General features: G+C 42.3%; 1 protein-coding gene across 6 annotated transcripts in view; it reads left to right on the plus strand.

Moving 5' to 3' along the window:
- The window catches only part of Cdk19 (cyclin dependent kinase 19), a 128,718-nt gene that overhangs the window by 104,612 nt on the left and 10,047 nt on the right, over positions 1-14,059 (plus strand). For all 6 annotated transcript variants that reach the window (XM_052751455.1, XM_052751453.1, XM_052751456.1 and 3 more), the window contains 3 exons: positions 5,175-5,306; positions 9,074-9,217; positions 9,372-9,441. In XM_052751455.1, coding sequence (XP_052607415.1) covers positions 5,175-5,306; positions 9,074-9,217; positions 9,372-9,441 — 346 coding nt within the window. The remainder of the gene's footprint in view (positions 1-5,174; positions 5,307-9,073; positions 9,218-9,371; positions 9,442-14,059) is intronic.

Raw genomic sequence — 14,059 nt, forward strand, 5'->3', positions numbered from 1 at the left:
AAAACTGTCTCTGAAAAGGCCTAGCAGATCCCTCGGCCTGTGTCTGTCACTGTTCTCCCCACGGTGTCCCTGTGACCTGTGTCCTAGCACATCCCTCGGCCTGTGTCTGTCACTGTTCTCCCCACGGTGTCCCTGTGTCCTAGCAGATCCCTCGGCCTGTGTCTGTCAGTTACTGTTCTTTCCATGGTGTCCCTGTGACCTGTGTCCTAGCAGATCCCGCGGCCTGTGTCTGTCTGTCACTGTTCTCCCCGCGGTACGCCATGTCTCCTGAGCAGTCTGGCCTGAGGCTGCTGACATTATGTGGCTGGTCTTCCATCTTTGGCTTTGCTGTTATTTCTGCACTGTGCTCCTGTTGCCCCCATTCGTGTGCCGTCAGGACACCTTCAGCACTGGTGGGGGACACAGCCTCCCTTGGTAATTATTTCTTCAAGAATTTAGATGTTGTGAAAATGATCCTGCAGTTTGGATGTCTGTCCTCTCTAGCAGAAGTCTTTATCGTTATTTGGCCCTCTTGGCACCCTGAACTCCATTGTCCCCAGCAGATTCATTGGCATCTTCTTAGACTCTTTCACTGTGTTTACCCTAACCACCCAAATCTAGTCAACATAAAGTTCTGTTCTCTGCTCAGACAAGTTACCTTATTGTTAAGAATTTCAAGATTATAGTTCTGGTAAAGATTGGGGATAAATTATAAACTAATAAATAACAGTAAGAGTAATTATAATGGATTAAGTCCTTATAAACTTGGTTTTAATGCTGTGTCTGTGTGTCCACCACCGTGCTGCTTCCACAGCCTCAGAATACTGTTTAAAGACAGTGAGGTAGGGACCGAGGGCACTCGGCACGGTGCTGCATAGCATGCGTGGGACCCTGCGTTCAATCTCTGTGGTAGAAAATAAAAATCTGCAAATGCCTATGTTCTTTTATTCTTCTATTTTCTTTCCTGTTTGCACAATTTGATAGACTTTAGTAGTCCAGCATCCTCATAGGCCCATGACACCATCACCACTTTCTATTTTAGAACATCGCTGTCTTCAATTTCACACACACATATAATATATGGTGATTATGTTCCACCTGATTTTTTTAAATGAACATAATATTTGCAATTGTAACCATTTTTAAGTTCACAATTCAGTGGTATGAATTACATTCAAGATATTAATTACATTCATGATATTCATTAATTATACTCATGATATTACATTTGTGATATTCATTGACTACATTCACAATATTCATTCAATAACTATACTTATGATATTCATTAATTACATTAATTGTATTGATTTATTACATTCATGATATTATGTCCTGATACTACTGTCCGTTTTTGGGGCTTTTCCATCACACAAAACAGAAACTCTGTACTTAGGAAATCATTGCTTTATATTCCTTTCTTCTCCATCTTGAGATAACATCTAATCTTTCTGTCTCTATGAAGTTGCATATTCTATATATTACATGTAATACAATTCTATTGTGTTTGTCCTTTTTTAAATGTAAAAACATTTTATGTACAACTGCAGGAGAAATAATACACAGATAGCTTGAACATAAAAACAGGTTATAATTCAAAAGTCTAGGGTTATTTGAAACTGGAAAATACTTTCTCTGTAGAAAATAGTAAAAATGTTAACATTTCCTAATAAGCCCTTTTAAACTAAATAATAGCTGAATTATACATTATAAATATTGATTAGATTCTGGGATACAGAAGAAACCTATCTTCATCTGTTCGGAGAGCTATGTTTTACTTAAGTTGTGTAAGTGAGATTCCTATTCATCTTCCCCTTCACTGATTTACAGCAGACCAAATGCCTGTGTTTAAGGCTTTAGTATAGTTCTCTTTGGGCTCCAAAGAACAGCACAGTTGAATGGAAAAAAGGTACATTGTGCCCTTTCCTCCCTAGCACCCTCAAAGACCCCAGCATGACTTACACCTTCAGTCCTAGCACTTCAGAGGTTGAGATGAGAGGATTGTCGTGGGGTACATAGTCAGTTCCAGGCCAGCCTGGGCTAAGAGTGAGAACCTGGCTCAGGAAACCAAAAGTATTTAGCAATCCTTATCTAACATCCTTCCTCTCTCCCTTCTCAAAGAACTTAAACTTCAAAATTCATTTTCAAATTAGTCTATTTCTGCTGTGTTTAAAAGCACCCTTCCGGATGGTTCCTTGAAGGAGCTGGAGACCCTCCCGCTGTGGGACTTAGCATGGGTTAGAAACAGACGCTGTTGCCTGACTGTGACCTGACTCTGTTACCTGTATGTATCTGTGTGCTGCTGTGCTGCTGTCATGCACACTTGTTGGGCGTCAGACTCTGCTGTTGATACTGCCTCGTTAGCACCCACACACACCCACACAGCGTTCTCTGTGTAACCCTGGCTGTCCTAGAATTCGCTCTGTAGGCCAGGCTGACTGAGAACTCAGAGATCCGCCTGCCCAGAGTGCTGGGATTAAAGTTGTGCGCCTCCACTGCTCAGCTTACCCATCCATGTAATTGAACAGTTCCACACACATTTTCTTTAGAAAATAGTCAAAGCAAAGTTTAGGTTAGTTACTTTATCTAAATTATTTGAAAAAGCTCTTGTAAACTTTGTTCATTAGAGTGGAATTGTACTTATTTTCTTCTGGCCATGGCTTCATTTAACAGTGAATTAAACAGAATTAAGAGATGGAGGCACATGCCTTGAGTCCCAGCACTTGGGAGGCAGAGTGAGTTCCAGGGCAGCCGGAGTTACATGGTGAGGCCCTGTCTCCAAAAATAAATAAATCACCTAATTCATTTTTTAAAATTTAATTAAAAGGTAGAGAATAAGAAGAGAAACATTAGCTTTTGCCTGTAATGTAAAATGCTTTTCAGTGGCCCAAACAGCATCCCATCATACATTTCCACCATCACATTAACCAACAACAGCAACCAGCGCCTGTCACTCAGGGAAGGTGGTGCTTTCAGTATTATAGCTTGTCATGAAATAATAGGTGTAATAGTGGGAAAATTACTGGCTGGTCTTGTTTGCACTAGAGAAATGTAGTTTTAAAAGGGTAGGCATCAGCACAGGTTTCCTTGGTTAACTTTAATTTTTTTTTTTTAAGACCGCCAGAGTTTTGATACTCCAGAGCAGTCTCATGAAGCATTATGCATTATTTCAAACTCTAAAGAAACAATATAATCAATTATAATTTAATGCATATTATAGCATACTTAGTTTCTGATTAAATGATCCATTGTAGTCACCTGCATTTGTTCTTTTTATAGTACATCTGGGTTCCTTACACATTCAAAATGTACTGTGTATATTGTATATTTAAAATTATATGAATTTATCATCTTGTGATTCTGCCTTTGTGGTTTGTAATTACCATGTGTATAATTTACTGGATGTCAGTCAGTGCTTAAGAGTCTAGCTACTAAAGGGCTCCGTGGTGCCTTAGTTGAAATGCCTAACACACAAGTATGAAAGACCTGAGTTCAGATCCCCAGCACCCACATTAAAAGTTAGTCTATTACTATAGAGCTGGGGGTGTTGGAGACAGGAGGATTCTGGAGCTTGCTGGCCAGCCAGCCTAATGAGTATGTGTTGAGCTCAGGGAGAGACCCTGTCTCAAAAAACTCAAAAAAGGTGGTGAGTATTATGTCACTAAACTTTTCCTGGGGAAACGTCACACAATTGTCTCCTTACCCCAGAGAGGGAACTCATGGCAGAGCACAATAGGTACCACCAGAGACCAACTTTGTGATGGGTGAGGGGTTACTTCCAGGAATTTAAGTGGAGCAGAAATGACTCAAAGACAGGTGTACCACCAAAGCCCACCTCAGCAGAGGTGACGACTCACAAAAGCTGGGAACCTGGAGCACACTGCACAGCCTGCAGGCAGCTCAACAGGTTGGAGGGTGTCCTTTCCAAGTGACTCAGTTGGTCTAACCCTCTTCAGGCAGGTGGGCTGCTCTCTGCTTCTTTCAGGTAGCGGTCTGCTCTCTGCCGTTTTTGCAGCTTGGTTTGCCTCACAGTAACTCAGCAGTTGTTACTGTGTGTCCTTGGGAGGGAGGGGCATAGTGAAATCTGGTCAGTTTCAGGGACTTCCTAAAGCTATTTTGAAACCAGAAGTTGTTTCCCTTCTGGTTTCAAACAGTCTGCACCAGCAAGGAACTTTCCGGCTGAGATGGATTGTTTCAATTTCTGAGTAACATAAGAGTAAGAGAAAGACACCTGAGACCAGCCTCTGCCAGCACACCCACGGCATGTGCACATGTACACACAAGAGTATGGCTCCTAAGTCAAAACGTGGCTTTTGAGTGCTGATGACTTGCTCTTCCTGCGAGCAAAGACAAGTGATTTAATTGTCTTCGGCTTTAGAGTCCTCATCTCAGAAGCAAGAAGCAAAGTACTAAAGTCAGATTCTTACGAAGGTGAAATGAGGTTGGATGATGTGTATAAATGCCATGTGTAAAGTGCCTTATAGATGTAACGGCCATCCTATTTATGAAATCATTAAAAAGATCTCTAGAACTTTAGAGTGACAAGTATCCCCAATACTTAGTTTGTTTACATCTTTGTTAAATGAATTACTATAGCAACTGTCTGTGTATCTCTTACAGTAATTATCTATTATATGTCCTCAGGATTGTACATGTGCTGCTACAGTCGACTTTCTAGGAGAAAGGTCCCGATAATGGTGTTTTCTGTTTTGCATGCTCTAATTGCTCCTCCATAGCTGATAGCACGTGTCTAGTCCAGTGTCACTGGACACAGGCTTGGGAAGAGACACGTGTAATTCAGCCCTCCTGGGTTTGTAGTACTTGATTCCAGGGCACACTGAACTAAGTGGTATGGATAATCAGTTCTCAGATGGGGAGGTACAGTCCTAAACAAGGAGACTTTTGGAATGTTTTAACTGAAAGCCAGGAAGCTGAAGTTTAGACTCACCTCCCACTTTCGACTCTGAACTTAACGCCTTCGCTCTCAGGAAGTCAGCATACTTTTAAGCTTTAGTCTCCTTGTCGGTAAAGCAGATGGCGTCAAGAACTCTATCTCAGTAAAGGTAAACAATGCAGTTCCCAACCAGGGTGCAGCTCTTAGAGCAGGCGTCCGTCTTTGAAAGGGTAGTAACTAACCCCTGCATGGCTCTGATAGCATGTCAAATTGAGTTTTACATATTTATTTTATTTTTCAGCTGACATGGGTTTTGCCAGATTATTCAATTCTCCTCTAAAGCCACTCGCAGATCTGGATCCAGTGGTTGTGACATTTTGGTATCGGGCTCCAGAACTTTTACTCGGTGCCAGGCATTACACAAAGGCCATTGGTAAGTGTCAAGATGGTTGACAAGCTGAGCGCTCCTAAATGTCAAATAGTTCGTTATAAAGCCAGTGCACATGGAAGCAAGGACATGCACATCTTCCTTTATCACTGCTACATAGCTTTTGATCTGAAGAGCTGGAAAGAGGGTTAGGAACTAGCTTTACAAAGAAAACCAGGACAGGAGTATCATGCTGGAGAAAAACTCCTCCAAGTGTCCTAACCAAGACACGATGTGATGTTCCATCTCTCTTGAATGGTCTGCAGAATGGCAGTTTGTCCATTAAGGCGGGAAACACAGACTTGGTAGGATCTCGTTGCTCAGCAACTTTGGTGGTCTTTGCCAGACCACCAAAAGGAAAAAGAACTAGAGAAAGAAAAATGGTTATGAATGTGTCTGTTAGGATTTATGATCTTCCTTACAGTGGAGACTTTGGAGATTTTGTTGTCTAACTGCAGGGAAGACGTGGCTATGGATAGAGAGTTAGCAGGTGAGAATCTTCCTCAGCTCTGGAGATCTCTTACAGTGAAGAAACAGAGAAGGCAAGGAGAGAGGAGGCAGTGGCCAGGGCCTGGGTCTGTCCTGTTTGTATTGCCGAGAGGACTCTCTGCATATTCCCTCCCCTACAGCTGCTACTTCGGCTGTAGGCAGTAGCAGCCTGATCACCCTAGCTACTGTTGCATCTGTTTAACAAGGGCACTAAGAGTGGAATGGTACTCAAAATCCACAAGAAACACAGTCCAGATTCTGTTTAACAAGCTTCTGAAACAGCCTGCCACTCAGAGCACTGCAAGTTCCGTTCCTGTCTTTGGAGAGATGCAGTTAGCCTCATAATTAATTCATGGGTCCAAAGCAGACATAGTCCAGTGCCTGACCAGGAGATCTGATTTCTTCAAAATCCAGATACTGTAGGGTGGTGCTGAAGTGATATTAATATAAACATAAGTCAATATAAATATAAAATATTCATAATTACTCAACGTTGGCAAAAGCCAAGAACTGTGGGGACAAGTGTGTTGACTGCAGAGGAATGTGAGTGTGAAATTGGACCTGTGTCCAGTCAGATCAGAGGCGGCTGAGGCCGTACTGTCAGTACAGTGACTGGAGTGGCTTCAGGACCGAGATCTTCCGACCTGGTGGGTTTGCTTTTCTTGTTATCTCAGTCTTTTCCTCCCAGCTGTTGGGAACCTCAGAAGGCAGCAGAGCGTAGGAGGGGAGAAGAAGTCTGAGAGCGTGTGTGGAGGGGAATGTTAGCTGGAAATTAATAGAGCCGCCAAATAAGAAAGATGGTGTATAGTTCAGGGCGGGAGTGGACATCGTTTTTGCATTGTGGCATGTAAATGACCTCATCATCCATAAATGCATTGGGCCGTATTCATAGCTACCCTGGGACTCATGCAGCTCGAAGTTGAACATGCCTGGTAGAGGATGTGGAATCAGAAGCAATCCATATGCCCCTGGCCCTCACCTGCAACTTGTATACTAAAAGGAGATTTCCCGTTAAGAAAAGAGATATTTAGCCAAAATATTTTTTTTCTGCTAAAACTGTTTCTCACTGCCTTACTTTTTTATTGCTGTGACAAAAGCACCATCACTGAGGCAACTTATAAAAGAATTTAATTTTGGGCTCGTAGTTCCAGAGGGTTCGACCATCATGGTGTTTTTGCAGGAAAGCATGGTGCTGGAACATGAGCTGAGAGTTGACATCTTGGCCCACAAGCTGGAAGCAGAGAGAGCTGACTGGGAATGGCATAGGCCTTTGAAACCTTGGAAAGCCCGTAGCAGGGGCCCACTTGCTCCACCAACTAGGGCCAAAACATCCAAATAGGAGCCTATGGGGGCAATTCTCATTCAAATTGCCACACACCCCTAAAGTGAATGTTATACATACAATAAGTCCCCCAGAAACCCAGCTTTTCCCGCGCCTTCCTGGGTAGTTCTGCTGTGTGTCTACACACTGGGGAACACGCTTCTTGGAAAGCACAGTTGTAGTAGTTTTCTTTCTCAGCTTCCCTCTGCTGTTGAAATAGATGTGGTGGGTTTGTTGTTGTTGTTGTTGTTTGTTTGTTTTTAATAAATGTGAGGAGACCTGAAATTGAATTTTAACCAGTTTGCAACTTTTTTGCTCAGTTAATGAGATTTACCACTTAAGATAAAAACATAATTACTTACCAGGTACTAATTCCTGCAATGCTAGTACCTGGGAGGATGCTGCTGCAAGAAGGTTGTGAGTGAGTTTAAGGCCAGCCTGGGATACACAGTGAGATCCTATCTCATCTCCAAAACAAAATCATAATAACCAATTTTAGTCAAATCCTAACTATCCATTAACAGTAGAAGTTAGGCAGATTGTTAAGATAGAGAAAAATAATCACTTCCAAATCAGTTATCTCTGAGTTTAAAATATATTCATAACAGTCTATATAAACACATACATGTTCACTCATTTTCACTTTTCCCCATAACTGGTTTGTGTCAGAAACAAGTGTAAGTGATGCAAGAGCTGGATAGAAATACAAAATTAAGATAATGTTGGCAGCCGGGCAGTGGTGGCGCACGCCTTTAATCCCAGCACTTGGGAGGCAGAGTCAGGCGATCTCTGTGAGTTTGAGGCCAGGCCAGCCTGGTCTACACAGAGAAACCCTGTCTCGAAAAACAAAAACAAACAAAACAAAACAAACAAAACAACAACAACAAAAAGATATTGTTGGCAGGAAACAGAATTTAACATTCTTGCTTTTCTGAGGTTCTTTATGCAGACAGTTCACAGGGAAGTCTAGATTTTGCTTTGAACAGAGGACCAATCAGGAGGTGACATGACTGGCAGCTTACAGTAGCAGTTCTCACTGACTATATTAGAAGCCACCAGGAGGAAGAGAGATGATGGAGCTATTAGGGACAGGAGTGACAGACAGCATGATGTGGAAGACAGGAAAGAATTAAAAAGCCAACACAATATTACTGTGTGGTACTGATGGATGTCCCTGATGATCATGACAGTGGCTGTGTCATTAAGGAAGATTAGATTATGTTTTATGGCCTTTTATCATAGCAGGTCATGGTATGGTAAACAATGGTTACTGAAGGCCATTACCCATTATCCAGAAGGCTGATTTCTGTGGAGGGAAATAACTAAATGGTCAGAGAAGAGAGGCATTTATAGGCAGAAGTTTCTCTCCCACCTGCCTGTTCCCAAATACCCAGCAGCCACTTCCCAAATTGACTCAGAGGCTTACTATTACTTATAAATGCTCAGCTAGTAGCTCAGGCTTATTACTAACTAGCTCTTACACTTAAATTGACCCATCTTATCTGTGTTTAGCCACGTAACTTAGTACCTTTTCTCAATGGCATTCTCATCTTGCCTCCTCTGCAACCCCGCCTTTCCTCTTCCCAGAATTCTAGTCTGGTCACCCCACCTATACTTCCTGCCAGGCTACTGGCCAATCAGCATTTTATTAAACCAATTCGAGTGACAAATCTTTACAGTGTACAAGAGCATTATCCCACAGCAGCATTACAATATAGCTTTCTGTTGGGTAGTTTGTTTTATAACAGAGCATACTGACATTTATTCTAGTTAATGAATATAATTAAACTATTTGTTTATGTAGTTTATCTTCAAGATGTATTTGACATTGTGGTAAACTATTCTACATTCCTCTACTAAAATATAGTTTTGTATGTCTATTGGAATTATATGCAGTAATTGTAACTAGCGAATGTATATAAATGTAATGCATTTGTGTAAGAAGTTGTTTTTCCCTTCATAGATATATGGGCAATAGGTTGCATATTTGCTGAATTGTTGACGTCAGAGCCTATTTTTCACTGTCGTCAGGAGGATATAAAAACAAGCAATCCTTTTCATCATGATCAACTAGATCGGATATTTAGTGTCATGGGGTTTCCTGCAGGTAATTTGTTGCCCTTTTCAAAATACTATTTTGAGTTATATGTCAAAAGTGTTCCATTGTAAGAGCGTGCATGAAGTTTGTTTTATGTTTATTTTCAAATTAAAAGAATTAGGAGACTTAATAAGATATTTTCTATAAATAATTTTTTTTTAAGATAAAGACTGGGAAGATATTAGAAAAATGCCAGAGTACCCAACACTTCAAAAAGACTTCAGAAGAACAACGTAAGTAATTCCAGATTATCGAAGTCCATCTGTGCTGGGAAAAAACAAAACAAAAATCCCAGATGAGTAATTGATGAAGAGCAGACAGGTACGGACGGAAGCTGGGGAGTCCAGGATGGTGGTGCTGGCAGGTTCGCCGTCTGCTTGCCCGCTGTCTACCCGGAAGAGTGCCCTGTTGCTGCGGTCTGTGGTGGGAGGGCAGAAGGGTGTGAACTCGGTGTTAACCCTCCATAATCAACACCTTTGAAGGCCTCCCTTTTCATACTTCACACTGGGGTGATCATCAGAGTTCAGCATGAATGTTGTGAGTGAGACAAGTTCTCAGGCTTGTTAATTACAGATTGTAGCTTCAGTAGGAAAAGTCACTCTTCTTTTAAAAAGGATGTAGGTTTAAACCAGAGACTCAGATGTTAGTTACCTGTCATGCCTGTAATTTAAAGAGTATATTCCAAATGATTTTAGCTATATACCCAGTTTAGGGCTGGGATAGTTAAAAACAGAGGCAGGCCCGGTGGTGCACAATCCCAGCACTCAGGAAGCAGAGGCAGATGGAGCTCTGAGTTCAAGAACAGCCTGGTCTGCAGAGCAAGTTCCAGGACAGCCAGGGCTACACAGAGAAATCCTGTCTTAACACACACACACCCAAAAAAATAAAAACAGTTAAATTTTACTATAATAAAGGCCTCAGTTCAATACTATAGCTGTGGCTTTATTCCTATCTGAGTAATGACTGGTGACTGAGATGCTGCCATAAGAAACTAGGAAGCATGTCAAGGAGGAGCCATATGGTCCAGGATCTGAGTAAAACTAGCTGCTGGAGGCATGTGTGTCAAGTAGAAGGGACAGGAGTGCAAAGGCCAGCTTCACTAGCCGGGGTTCTCTAAAGGAACAGAACTGATGGGGGGCGGGGCACATGGTTAGTAGATTGGCTTATAGGATAGAGTCCAGTTAGTCCCACAGTTGGTTGGTTGTCTCATACTGGAGAGGCTGAGAATTGGGTCGTGGTTCAGTCCGCAAGGCTGATGAATGTCTCAGCAGTCACAGTCTGGCACTGAAGGACTGGACGTTCCTGGAGAGCTACCCATCTTCAGTCTACATTGGCATCCCAGAGAAATTAATTCTAAATCTGGTAAAGAAGCAGCAACAGGATAGGCAGCCTTGCCAGTGAGAGTGAGGGCAAGCAGGCAAACGCAGTTCCTTCCTTCCTGTCTTTTTATCTGGGCTGTCACCAGAGAGATGCTGCCCACATAGGGTGCATCTTCCTGTTTCAGATAATCTGATAAAAAGAATTCCTCACATTCCCAGGACCTCCTTGGCAGCTCACAACTACCTGTAACTCCAGTTTCATGAGATCTTACACCTTCTTCAGGCCTCCGGTGGGAACTTCATGAGCATGGTACACAGAAATTCGTGCAGCCAGATGCCCATACATAGGATAATTTTTTAAAAAGAGAAAAAGAAGGGACTGGAGAGATGGTTCATCAGTTAAGAGCATTTGCAGCTCTTGCAGGGGACTCAGTTCAGTTCTCAGCACCTAAATGGCGGTGCGGTTACCTTCTGTAACTCTAGATCCAGGGGATCTGATGCCTTCTTCTGGCCTCTGCAGGAAAACACCCATACATATTGAAATAAACAGGTAAGTAAAAGTAATAGTGATAGTAAAAACCCTTCACAAGAGTGCTCCAGTGGCTTGCATTTTAGTCAGTTCCAAAAGTGCAGTCAAGTTGACAACCAAGATCACTTCAGCTTACCAGCCAATTTTCAGTACAAACGGTGGAAAGCAGTTCTCATAAGGGAACTAGAGAAGAGCACCGCTCATCTCTGCCCCTGTTCACGAAGCCTGTGGTAGGCCCTTCTGCCCTTTAGAACAACCCTGCAGTGTTTTGGCCTGGCCTCCTTTGTCATTCCACATTTTCCTTGACACACCCCACAGTTTTGATGGCCTCAGTTTACCGCCAGTTAAGCTAAAGTTTCCAGTTTGTACAGCTTGCATGTCCCAGAGAGGTGCTTGGTGGGTAGAAGCAGCACTTAGCTCACTAAACTGCATATATTACTCATTACTTCCCCAGTTTTCAAATTCACTTACTAAACCGCTCTGGTAGTTGTAATTGTCCCCCATAAGCTCCTAGGGGGTGACTCTTGGGAGTTGTGGCTTTGTTGGAGTGGGTTTGGCCTTGTTAGAGGAAGTATGCCACTGTGGGGGTTTTGAGGTCTCATGTGCCCAAGCCACACCCATTTCCTGTTGCCTGCAAGATGTCAGACTCTCAGCTACCTCTCCAGCACCATTTCTGCCTGCACACTGCCATGTCCCACCATGATGATAATGGACTAAACCTCTAAACTGTAAGCCAGCCCCAATTAAATGTTTTTCTTTATAAAAGTTGCTGTGGTCATGGTGTCTCCTCACAGCAATAGAAACCCTAACTAAGACAACCACCAACAGAATCTCGGCCTGAAACAGAACTCCTACCTGCCCAAGACCTGTGAGGCAGAGCCTTCTGTCACCCTCATACATTTGACTTCCTCATACCTCTCTGCATTCCAAATGATTAGGACATCTGCTCAATTCTTTCTTCTAGAAATGCTTTGAATCTGTTTCTACCCATCAGCTTTGCCAGTATAGTTAGAATACCAGCATGCTCTGCTGTCAATCCTGCAGTGGCCTTTCTGTGGTGTTTCTGTCTCTACTCAATCTGAGTGCGGTGGCACATGCCTTTAACCCCAGGCTGAAGAAGGCAGGCCAGTCTGAGTTAGGGCAGTCTGGTCTACGTAGTGGAGCTCCAGGCCAGCCAGGTCTACATAATAAGACCCTGTCTCAAAACAAAAACAACAGCAAACAACAGACATCACTAAAGCAAAATATGTTGAAAACAGCGATCTAGAAAGTACTTTATTTCAAATGAAATAGTGTTTCAAAAGTAAAAGAATATTAACCTTCTTTTATCAGAGAAAAAGAATTTCCAAAATACTTTGCAAATGAATTGCTAAGAGTGGCGGTAGATGTTTTTGTAATTGTTCTAAAGTGTCAGCTCCAAGTAGCTCATTCGAAAGCAAGGCGAGGCTGAGGGAGTCAGGCTGCTCACTGGAAAGATGTTTGGATTTAGTCTTCAGCAAGCCGAAAAAGAGGAAGAACACATTCGAAGGAGTTTGTTAATTTACTTTGTAAACCTGAATGTTCAAGTAAATACAATTTGATAAATACTTAGAAAGTTTATGTTGTTTTGGAAACTCTTCAGCTCCTAGAAGAGGAGAATTTAGAAAGTCTAACGTTAAGAAAAAATAAAACAGCTACACCCGAGCACTCAGCAGTGAGGCAAATTCAAGGGTTTTTATATGATTGAGACAACTTAGCATCTAGTGTTAACTCAGGGAAACAGCTGATTGGACAAAGAAGCCCTGAGACAGGAAAAGAAATGATTTCTCTATAAACCATAAGGCTTCTTCCTCTTACCAAATCCAGTACCTTACCTTGTCCATAAATGCTCTGATACACCTAAGTGTTGTCCAGGGGACCACACAACGGGCACTTGTTCTTCTGTAAGAATGAGTGCTTTTGGAGACTTGGTACAAATGTAGCTTCTGAATGGGTGCTGTGAAGCATGCCCTGTTGTTCCAGATACCCAAGAGGCTAAACCAGGCTTGAGGCTAGCCTGGGCAATATAGCAAAATCGCATCTCAGAAGCAGGGTTAGAGAGATGGCCCAGCAGATAAGAGCACTTGCCGCTCTTGCAGAGGACCCTGGTTAGGTTCCCAGCACCCACGTAGTGGCTCACAACCATCTGTAACTCCAGTTCCAAGGGGTCCAACACCCTCTTCTGGCCTCTTAGGTCACTATTGACATGTATCGCATATATATATACATACATACATTTGTATATGTAAAATAAATGTAAATTTAAAAACAAAAATAGTATGTTCTGATTGCTAGGGATATGTGGCTCATGGTAATGTTTACCTAATATGTGTGAGGCCCTGGGTTTGATCCCTGGTACTTTGCCAAGAAGAAAGCAAAAGGCCCACAGCAACGAAACAACAGCAACAAAAAAATACTTCAGATGTGCAGCTTTGACCTGATCGTCCCAAGAATTTGTTTTAGGAAAGTCAGGTTGTTACAAAGTACTGTTTAGTTCTTCACTCTTTGTAGGGAACAAGCTTACAGGGTGGGTACAATTATAATCCACTTTTTCAGATGAGAGCTAAGTCTTCATAGATGTTAACCTGCTGTTCAGGATCGCACAGTGGGGAAACGACCGAGCCAGAGTCTAACCAGAGTGCAGTCCCTGTCTCATGCAGTAGTGTGTCCTTGCCGTGTGTGCCGAGTTAGCTCATAAGGACAGACATTTCAGAGCTGTGATGAAACCGCTCCAGGTCAGTGGGCAGTTCAGCTACTCAGAATAATTGTATAGAACTTTTGATAAAGGAAATGTTAATGAGACATTAAAAGTAAAAACAGAACATTTTTATACTGGTTCTAATTTTATAAATCCAAAGCAAAAAAAGAAAAAAAAATCCCCCTGATGTTACCGTGTGTAAAGCAGAGGTGACTGTCCTTTGAGAACCACATCTATAACTCGGAGGCATCTCGTTTTTTCCCAGGCACCTCCCTTTCTAACACTTT

This window comes from Peromyscus californicus, unplaced genomic scaffold (genome assembly GCF_007827085.1).
Source record: "Peromyscus californicus insignis strain IS unplaced genomic scaffold, ASM782708v3 Scaffold_22__1_contigs__length_63687245, whole genome shotgun sequence".
Taxonomy (NCBI): Eukaryota; Metazoa; Chordata; class Mammalia; order Rodentia; family Cricetidae; genus Peromyscus; species Peromyscus californicus.